General features: G+C 40.4%; 1 protein-coding gene across 1 annotated transcript in view; it reads left to right on the forward strand.

Annotated features, from left to right (window-relative positions):
• The window catches only part of LOC115277412 (desmocollin-3-like), a 51,237-nt gene extending 44,708 nt beyond the window's left edge, over positions 1-6,529 (forward strand). Inside the window, exons 20-21 of the mRNA XM_029921568.1 lie at positions 3,107-3,364; positions 5,542-6,529. Of these exons, the coding sequence (XP_029777428.1) occupies positions 3,107-3,364; positions 5,542-5,739 (456 nt within the window). The 3' untranslated portion in view covers positions 5,740-6,529. The remainder of the gene's footprint in view (positions 1-3,106; positions 3,365-5,541) is intronic.
• The last annotated feature ends 4,500 nt before the right edge of the window (positions 6,530-11,029 follow it).

An 11,029-nucleotide genomic window follows, 5' to 3' on the forward strand; every position in this document is an offset into this window, starting at 1 on the left:
CTCTCTCTCTCTCTCAAAACAAATGAATGTTAAAAAAAATTTTAAGAAAGAATGAAAAAGGGGATGACAAAGTTTAGGGATTATTCAACAAATAGTAAAGAAGTTGTTTTGAAATGGAAGAAATGGTATTTGGGAATAGAAACTTGAAACTTAAGTTACGGTTTTGGGGGGACAGGGTGTAAGAGAGGAGTAGGAGATGGGGCTGTCATATGCCACCCTAAGGATTTGGGGTTTGTTCTCTTGGAAAGGAAGAGCCAGTGAAGGTTTTCCTGCCAGGATGTGGCATAACAGGAATGGCATGATGCTGAGTCAGTGGGGTGATCAGTGAGAACAGGAAGACGTTAAGGATGGGGAGGATAAAGGATTAGAATCTTCCGATAGTTTAGGCAGGAGATAACCCTAGTAGGATAATAGTAAGTGGAAAATTAAAATCGGTATAATCAATATTTTTAATATGTAAATGATAGATTGTTAACTTTTGAGTAACAAAATAAAAAGTGAAGTCAAAGTGACAGAGGCCATAGCCAGGGACAGTGACTTCATATCAAGCCTTTGATATTCCAAAGATGTCTTTCTTATTGACTTTCTCTCTTTAACCTCCTCCCACCATCATGTAAAATCATAACCCACCTGTGCTTGACGTGCCTACCTGTGGAGCCCTGGAATTATTTCTCTATTCAGAAAATGCATGCAGTGCCTTGAAAGTTGTTGGCTCATAGTAAGATCCTATTTTATGTCTGAAAATGGAATGATCGAGATGTTCTTCCTGTTTGTGTTTTGCTCTCTGATGCTAGAGCTGATGGCATTAATTGGCCACTTCCCATTACGTGCTCACACCTGTTTACCTGTTCTCTATTAGGAGCACTTCTCAAAAGGACTCAGAATCATTCATTTATACCAGAACATAATTGTAGGCATATATTTTTTTACAAAATGTAGCAAAACTTCGTAGTGTGTAAGCTCATTGTAGTACAATGAGTAAAGACGATGACTTTAGTTTTAGAGCTAAGTTTAAGTCAGGCAGTTCAGATGGGTTAGGAGCTGGTTGAAAAGTCAGGACTAGAGAACTTAGATCTGGAAAACATTGACATGGAGAAGGAGTTGTTGATACTGTGTGAGACTCAACTTTGGGCACATGGAGATGGTCAGGAAGGAACAGAGAATAGAGAGTGTGAAACATGGCACTGTGGACTCAGCACTGGTTTTATTCTCAAGTCTCCTGGTATTAGCTTGCATGATCTCTACACATGTATTTATAATGACAAAAATTATACCATCAGGGAGATTTGATAATCGGGATTTTTTAAAAATAGAATTTCAAGGTAGCAGTAACCTAAGCAAAAAATATAGGGTAGCAGTGCCACCAAATGGCTACTTCTTAGTTCTCTTTTCTGGTGTAATTTTCTAAGGCAATGAGATACCATGCATGACTTTTATAGATACATTTCAGACTCTGAAATATCTGAAACTCCAAATTATCTGAACTTGAAAGTCTTCCAGTTTAGAGACGCTGCATATTCCATAGAAGAGAAACAGATTGGCAAGAAGGTGGTACAGTGGAGCCTGATTTTAATGGAGATCTTGTCTGAAAGTAAGGGTTTATCATTAGAACTGAGAAGCTGAGGCTGCTGCTGTGACTCAACTTCTCACCCGTGGCCCTGACTTCCCTGTGAGGCTCCAGCATTAAGTTACTGGTGAATCAAGTCCTTTTCATCTTCAGACATTCCCTCTACTCTGTCTGCTCTAGTTCCCTCCATAGCTCTTTTGCTTTGAAACTGAACTTTTTGAGAGATTCATACTGGATTTCTCCGTGACATTACTTCCTGTTCATTCAGCACTTTGTGGAAATTCTTTTGACACAGATCACTAGTGACCACTCTTTTACTTGAATCTAAGAGGCGATTGCTTTACTTGGACTAGTTCTTAAACAACTTTGATGTTTTCTCCTGCCCATAATCCTCTCTGTGTGGCTTCAGAGTTTGCCTTTTGGATTCCTCCATTCTCTTACCTGCTATTTCAGATCAGTTCTGTCTTCTAATTCCTCTACCCACCCCTTAAAATACTTTTTCTTGTGGTTCTGTTATTAGCCTTCTTTTTTGATTAGTCTGCCATTTTCCCTGTGTGTTATAATTTATCCCTGTGGCTTCAACTACCACCTGTATAAGGTGGCTTCTAGAATTATAGCGCCAGCTTAGCTCCCCCACCTGAGCCACAGACCCCCGATTTATATATGCATTGTGGACATCCACAGGTTTGTTAAACTTACCATGAATTGAGTTGCTCCCCCTCCTCTCACCCACGAGCTGAGAGAATTGCACAAGCAGAGCACATAAAAATAATTCCTTCCATTTGTGGCTTCATCCGTCTAACTGCCAATAAACTCTGTATGGAGTCCAGCCACTGTGGGCCAGCTAGAATGTTTCAGCTAGAATGGTTCAGTGACGTCTCTAATATCTGTGACACTCAACTTGTTGTCTTCTTATTTGTCTTTTACATTTTTGCCTAGAATGATTTTTAAAAAATACGTGCCTTGCCTGTTAGTAAAACCCTTCTTTGAGTCTCCATAATCTTCATGTTGGTCTATATTTTTTAGCATGGCACATGGATCTTTATACTCTGGCCTTTTATAACCCCTCCGCTTGCTCTCTTACCCTGAGTCCCGTGGGGCAGCCATTCTCAACAGGCGGAAGCTGAACACCCCCAAGCACCCTGCTGCCCTTGCCTGGAGACCTTCCTGCAGGTGGTTTCTTCCTCCACTTCTCAGGCGGAGCCCCTCAGCTTCCCCTCTCAGACTACTCCCCCTTCTCTCTCTGGATGTGGATTCTAATGCACTTCCTATGTGTTCCTGTAGCATTCTGCATCCACCTACATATACATTCTTAAAGTAATCATCTGATCTTTGGCCTCACTGGAATAAAAACTTCTTGGAACCACAGAGATCATGCCCATCTTTGTATCCCTAGACTGGGCACATACTTAGAAAATACAAATATCTGTTAATGAACGGATGAATCAACAAAAGGTTGAATAAACATTCTCTCTCCCTTGCTTTCCTATGACTTGGAATCAATTTCCTCCTGATACAAGGGGTCTTATTTTATTTCAGTGCTCTGCCAATGGGTTTATGACCCAGACAGTCAATAACTCTGGCCAAGGCTTTTGTGGCACCATGGGATCGGGAGTGAAAAACGGAGGGCAGGAGACGATTGAAATGCTGAAAGGAGGACACCAGACCCTGGAGTCGTGCCGGGGGACCGGGCATCATCACACCCTGGATTCTTGCAGGGGAGGACACGTGGAGACGGACAACTGCAGATACACCTACTCCGAGTGGCATAATTTCACCCAGCCCCGCCTTGGCGAAGTGAGTTTCCTTCAGTGTTTGACTCTACTGTTTAAATATCCAAGTGTAGAACAATAGGAAATTGAAATTAACATATAGTTTCAGAAGTTGCTTTTCCCTATTTTCAATGTATCTTTTCTCTTTCACTCTCTGGTCATTCCCAACACTGCCCCTTCCCCCTCTTCCGCCCCCACCCAACCATTCTCTTTGATTTTGTTACATTATTTAACATAAAAGAGATTTTATTCCATCTGTCATCTTTCTTTTAATTTCTAAAATCTCATGAGAATTGGAAGTTTCTAATATCCACACTAAAGTCACATGCCGCTTTTAGATGTTGTTCACCTCATGAACTATTTTAATATAGAGGAATGTGAAAAAAAAATCTTATTCCCTACAATCACAAAACTCCCTCAATCAAATCTGCATCTCTCTCTGAAAACAAAACATCTGCACACAGTTCTAGGATGAACATTAAATAATATGAGCTATATGAGCTAGATTTAATGTAAAAAGCACTGTTCATATATGAAGCATTTTTATTCAGGGGACAGCAAGGATGTAAAAGAAAGGAGGGATTAAATCATGGATTTTCAGTCCTGGCAGCACATCAAAATTCCCCTGGAGCTTTTAAAAGATCTTAATGCCTGTGCTCTATCTTGAAGGATTTGGATTTAATTGGTTTGGCTTATTATTATTATTGTTGTTATTATTTTTTTATATTTTAATTTATTTTTGAGAGAGAGAGAGAGAGAGGGCAGGAGAGGGGCAGAGAGAGAGGGAGACACAGAGCCGGAAGCAGGCTCCAGGCTCTGAACTGTCAGCGCAGAGCCTTATGCGGGGCTGCAACTCACAGACCGGGAGATCATGACCCGAGCCCAAGTCAGACGCTTAACTGACTGAGCCACCCAGGCAGCCCTAGTATTGTTATTATTTTAAAAACTCACATGTGTCACCTGGGTAGAGAACCACTGGATCGAATATTCTTTCTGGTACCAAGTGTTCTTTCTATGGGAGTGTACCAATACCGTTGTAACACCAGCAGTGGACCAGAATCCCTTGATCCTTTAGTGGACTGCAAATAGGCACCATTCTGTGACACAGCTATAGCTTACCACGTATCTGTAGCATATTTTTTCCCATCAAATCAAGTGTTAATCTCTTTTCTGGTTCTAGACAGTCAGTATTCATGTACGATCAGGTTGGGAAGGAATGGAGCTTAAGAAGCACTCTGAGGGGGGTTCTTTAAGGTGCACATCACGTCAGGGGATGTGAGACTGAAACAGTCGTGAGGAAAGACACTTGATAACACAAGCTAAGGAAAAAAGCTCTGGAGAGGTGGTGGGCACCCAGGGGAGGAGGGGGAGCCACGGGAGTTGGACAAGCGGGCAGACAGGCCCATGACAGACTGTGAGGATGGATGTGGCCGAGTGCGTGCCCTCTCCATTCCGAAGGCCTGGTGTTTACAATCTGGGTTATGGTGATTATTTTTAATTTCACTACAATGTCTTGTGCATCTCTCTATTATGTCATGTTTTGGCTATCTTGGAAACTTGATTCTGAAACCAATGTGTTAATTCTTGCCTACTTTATAACTGCACGTAGTGGTGGTATTAGTTCATGTTTATTGAACATTCACTATGTGCTGGGCAACCTAAGAGTAGTTTTCACGCACTCTTATTTCATCATTATTGTGAGATGGTCACTGTGTATATTTCCATTTTAGATGTGAGGAGAGTGAGAAGTGAGGCTGAGAGATGGTTATTTACCTGCTCGAAGTCCCATACATAGTTGGTACAGCCAGAGATGTGACTCAATATCCGGACTGTTCAGTATCCAAAGTCAAATTCTAGGCCCCTACGCATACTCTCAGCGTCTTGTGGACTAGCCTGTCCTCTAGGTAGAACATTTAGAGTTAAGCATTCAATGATAACTTAAATGTAGATAAATACAACATTTGTATACATATAATTTTTTTATTTGCATGGACTACTAGAAATGTAAGATATACTGACTTTATGGTATGGTTGTGATGTAGACCAATCATGTGCATTTTTTGTACGTAGGACTCCATTAGAGGACACACTGGTTAAAAATTAGACATAAAAGGTAAATAAAAATAAATTTTATGTTTATATGTTTAAGAATATTTTTTAAAAAGACAATAAATACAATCCCTTTTTTGGTTTGTTTTACAGAAACTGCATTTGTGCAATCAGAATGAAGACCACGTGCCGTCTCCAGACTATGTCCTTACGTACAACTATGAAGGCAGGGGCTCTCCCGCTGGCTCTGTGGGTTGCTGCAGCGAGAAACAGGAAGACGATGGCCTTGATTTTTTAAATAATTTGGGAGCCAAATTTACTACATTAGCAGAAACATGCACAAAGACATAATGTTAATGCGCTACAAGGAGACGTGTTTTTGCCACACAAGCTGGAAGTTTCCAAAAGGGATATTATAAAGTTCAATTTCTAATATATTTACAGATATATATTAGAATTTCTGTGTCTAATATATAGATGTAGGTTTTTAATACATATTAGAAAAAACTGTATGAATTTTTCTAAATTTTCAATTGTACTGTTTACCAATTTGTAGGTTTATGGCAATTTGTTACTTATCTTTTCCAAGAAGTTTGAAATGTTAAAATGTATTTTGCCTTCTTTACTGCCAAGTAAATAGAGAGCTAGCAAAAGCATGCTGTAACATTGGAATTAAGGTCTATAAAGGACCTGCTATTCTTTATAGATAGCTTTCCAATGTATGTGTTGAGTTAATATTAGTCCAATGATAGCTAAGCTATCCTTGAATGAATATATAACAACTATCTGTTCTTGTTCCAGATTTAAGTGTAATATATTTATATCAAACGTTATGGCAAATTGTACTGCATTTTTAGCTCTTTAAAACTTTTCTACCACTGAGTAGTCCAAAGACTACTAAGAATTTCATTTTCCTTCTGGTTAGCAACTAGATCATGAAGGGCAGTTCTGTCTACTTGATTGCCCTAATAAGGTCTTAAAAAATACATAGCCACAATGTTAAACTATAGCCAGAAAGTAGAGACTGAAAAATTGTGATGTTTTTATGCTTTTGAATGTGTGTGTTATGGTTTGCAAAAGGATTATTATGAGGAATATATCTAAGCTTCCTTATTCTCAAGGAGAAGAACTATGTTCACTATACGGAGAGTTATTGTCAGTATTTTAACAACAACAACAACAACAAAAAACCCACCAAAGATCTTCTATTGAGATTGTAATCACAAGTCTTAACATCTTTTTCCCTGAGATTCAGGACTACTGAATATAGAAAGAGAGGAGAGAGACAGAGAGAGAGAGAGAGAGAGAGAGAGAGAGAGAGAGAGAGAGAGGTGTCCCCCACGTTTCAAAAGTTTGTGTCACACTACTTCACTTTCATGAAAAACCTGCAATACGAACTGTTTTTGCTAACATAAAGGCACCTGCAGAAGAATTTTGCTTATATGCAAAAAGGGAAAATAGCATTTAGCATTTGTCTTGCAGTGACCCTTATAGAGGCAGCGTGTGCCCAGAGCAGAGAGAGGGGGGCCCCCCGCCCAGCTCCTTCCCGGGAACTTCAATCAGCCTCTCAGTATAAAGCCTTAGAACTGTGTCCGTGAGCATCTCTGTTTTATCTCCATTTATTTTGTACATCACTTAGTAAGATATGTTCTAAGGTATCAGAAAAGCCTAAGAGAGGTTAAAGTTTGGGTCAACTTATGAAAGTTTTCATAGAAATGCTCTACTTTTGGATAAGGATGAACACACACACATGTACACACATAAATATATATATTTATAAGTAAACATATATATAAATACTAGTCGATGCAACATTTAAAATAAAATGAAAACCAAAGGGGAAGATGATGATATAAGGCTGAATGTGTCTAACAATAGAAATCTAAAGTTCTAAAAAAAGGGTCTCTTATACTTAGTTCTTAAGTGCTGCATAACTAAGCATATTAGGAAGTAGTTCATGTACATTTGTATAATTTCTTTAAAAGTTGTACGTAGCTAGGGGTGCCTGGGTGGCTCAGTTGGTTAAGCATCCAACTCTTGATTTCGGCTCAGATCATGATCTCATGGTTCATGAATCTGAGCCCTGAATCGGGCTCTGGGCTGACAGCATGGAGACTGCTTGGGATTCTCCCTGTATGCCTCTCTGTCCCTACCCTGTTCTCTCCCTCCCTCTCTCTCTCTCTCTCTCTCTCTCTCTCTCTCTCTCTTAAAAAAAAAAACTTAAAAAGAAATTTTAATTGTATACAGCGAATTAAACTTCTCTGGCTCAGTGGGAAGGGAAGAGGGAGCTAGGTGGAAAGGTAGACTTGCTTCGCAGTCTCTGTCTGCATGCACACACACTAGGAGCAAAGGGCAAGTGGCTAGTCCAGCTAGGGCTCCGTGACTGCCGCTGGCAAGGTTCCCGAGATGAAATGCTTTTCTCGGAGCTAATACTGAATGCTTTTAAAAACCTAATTCTGGTAAAAAAGACTCTATCACCATTTTCCTTTTCTATTAATCAATATTTGTAAACTTTAGAGCCAGTAAACCATGGCCTGTTGGTCAGAATTTTTAGAGGAGAAAGGGAGCTGGGATGGGGGCACGAATCTTACTGAAGAGACTGAATGGGGCATGACTATCCTAAGATTGAAGACCTCAAATCCATTCTCGTGTGCTGTGTTCTGATTCAAGCCTGGAAATTATAAAATGACGCTTTCCCCCTTCACTACCCTGTTTTATTTTAAAATTTTTGTGTTTTATTTATTTTTGAGACAGAGAGAGAACATGAGTGGGGGAGAGGCAGAGAGAGAGGGAGACACAGAATCTGACGCAGCCTCCAGGCTCTGAGCTGTCAGCACAGAGCCTGACGCGGGGCTTGACCCACGAACCGTGAGATCATGACCTGAGCCAAAGTTGGATGCTTAACCAACTGAGCCACCCACGCACCCCTCACTGCCCTGTTTTAAATGGATATTGGTGTGATTCAAAGAAATCCAGCCCTCCCATCCATCCCCTTTCTTTAATCTCTCTCCCAATGCCATCCATAACACGTGGGTGGCAAATACTCTGGCTGTCAATCACCCTTTAGTATGAGTTAATTTCTATGAGCTTGCTTTCTTACAAGGATGTTTTAAGTAAGAGAAGAAATAGAAATTTGAATACAGGAAAGAAAAAGACCAAGTGGTCATTTGGGAACACAAGGAACTTAGGGAGAATGCAAGTCCACGTAGGGTATTTGGACAGTCAGGGACATGAAAACCCAGGCCTTTGAGATCAAGGAGAGAGGCCAACAAAGAAACACCAAGTGGTAGAAAAGACAAAATTAGTTGCTACTTAATGTTTCCTAGGCCAGGGTTCCCCTTTTCCTTCTTTTCTCAGGCCAGGGGCGCGGCTCCCATTTGAGTTTAGTGAAGTATCACCAACCCTTTCTCCATGCCTCACCTTATTTGGAGTGTGGAATCAAGGGAAGTGCTGACTGCATGTTGAGTCTTCAGGCATTTACAGAATGGGCCCAAACTGGTTGCGCAGAACAATCCCAGCATTCATGGGGAAACATTCTTCCTTACGAAGCCCTCTGGGCACTCAGAAAGAACATCTTCAATTAAGCGTGGGTCTCAATCTTTTTTTGATGCCACATTTCCTATTTTCTAATTCCCCCCCCCCCCAAATCTAGATTTTCAGTCTTAGACTTTGAAAAGGGTACTTTTCCTTTTAACGTCTTCTTACGTTTCACGTAAACATTCTTAACAAGGGGTAGGCTTCTTTCCATGTATGTATGTGTAAGGGGAAAATTATGCTAGTTTAGTGTGAAAATAACTTTCATTTTTCTTCCAATGAATATTCTTGAATTTTTAATGTAAATGTACAGATTGTTTTTTCATGTTTTTATACGGAAGCAGTTAACTGTCTAAAATGCAGTGAGGTTTGGTTTGTAGCATTTTTAACAGAATTTTCAGTTTGCTATTAAAAGGAATTACTTTGCTTTTAGAGGAACATGGCAGGTTAAAATAGCAAAAAATTGAATGTGTAAAGTAATAGTTGCAGATACAGGATATAGTGAAACTGTTAACTTGGTATCTTGTCTTTGCTGTATTTAGAGATAAAATGATTCCAAGGTTGATCATGTTATAAAATGTGCTTAAGACTGGCATGAAAATAAGATCTTCAATAATGCCTTCACAGTGTTTGTTTTGTTCATTACTGGGGAACATTTTAGGGAATGGGTCATTATCAAATTGTCGATATCATTTACATATTAAACTATTTGGGGCACAGCTTCCCAGATGACATCTCTCTGTATCTATCTGATTTTTATTAAGTAAAGAAGTATTGGAAGGTGCTTATAATTGTAGGGTGTTCCAGAAATAAGATGCTGATATAGCACTCCTACCAGGAGCCAAGGAGAAACATTAGGAGATTAGGGGGGAAAAAAGCGCAAGCGATATTCCAGTCTATATTCTGTCACTTATAGAATATATGACTTTCAAGTTTTGTTCACAACCAAATTATGGTGCTGTGTACTTCACAGTGAATCTGGTCCCTGGCCGTGTATCTGTGTGCTTTTCCACCAAGGTAAGGCTGACCACTTCAAAAATGTACCAGTTGTATCAAAAGCTTTAAAAAAAAACTTTTTTTTTACATTTATTTATTTTTGAGTGACAGACATGAACAGGGGAGGTACAGAGAGAGAAAGAGACACAGAATCCGAAGCAGGCTCCAGGCTCTGAGCCAGCAGTCAGCACAGAGCCCGACACAGGGCTCGAACCCATGAACCATGAGATCATGACCTGAGCCACCCAGGCGCCCCTCAAAAGCTTTAAATAGTAGTGTAACTTGAGCCATGATTTCAATTTCAGGAACTTTTATTGTGATTATTATTTTTGTGTCTAAATATTGGTCTTTAAGAATGCTCTTTGAATTTTTTGTTTGTTTATTCATTTTGAGAGAGAGAGAGAGAGAGAGACAGACAGACAGAATGAGTGGGGAAGGGGCAGAGAGGGAGACAGAGAATCCCAAGCAGACTCTGTTCTGCCAGCACAGAGTCCAATATGGTGCTCAAACCCACGACTGCAAGTCAAAACCAAGAGTTGGTTGCTTAATCCACTGAGCCACCCAGCTGTCCCGAATTTTTGGTTCTGATATCAAAACATTCAGTAAATTCCAAGCATTTAGCAGAATTGATTTGGTCGTAGTGGTTGAGAACAGATGCCTCTAGAGTCAGACTTTTTGCAATCTGTCTTAGTCTTGGTTTTCTCATCTTTGAAAGCAAGGTAACCATACCAACCTCAGGGGGTTACTGGGATGATGAGTTACTATATTTATAGCTGAGAAGGGAAGTAGAACTGAGAAGAGAAGCCAGCAAAAGTGAGAAGGACATCTGGCAAGGGCAGATTAAAAAAGGGGGTCGACCAGATGTCCGAGATCAGATGCTCCCCTTGCCTGTTTTTGGCTTCTGTAATATTGCTTGCTTCCTGCATGCACCAACTGCCCCCATAGCACCAGCGATAAGTGCCCCTCCCCTTTTTCTTTTTTTTTCCTCTCCAGCCCCTACAATCCCAGCCATAAAAGGAGGCTGCAGCCAAAACGTCCGCTCAGCCTTTGGCGATGACTCCGCTGGGCCTGCACCTCTGCAGAGGAAACGGTCTTTTCTGATTCCCCGAGT

This window comes from Suricata suricatta, chromosome 14, assembly GCF_006229205.1.
Source record: "Suricata suricatta isolate VVHF042 chromosome 14, meerkat_22Aug2017_6uvM2_HiC, whole genome shotgun sequence".
NCBI lineage: Eukaryota > Metazoa > Chordata > Mammalia > Carnivora > Herpestidae > Suricata > Suricata suricatta.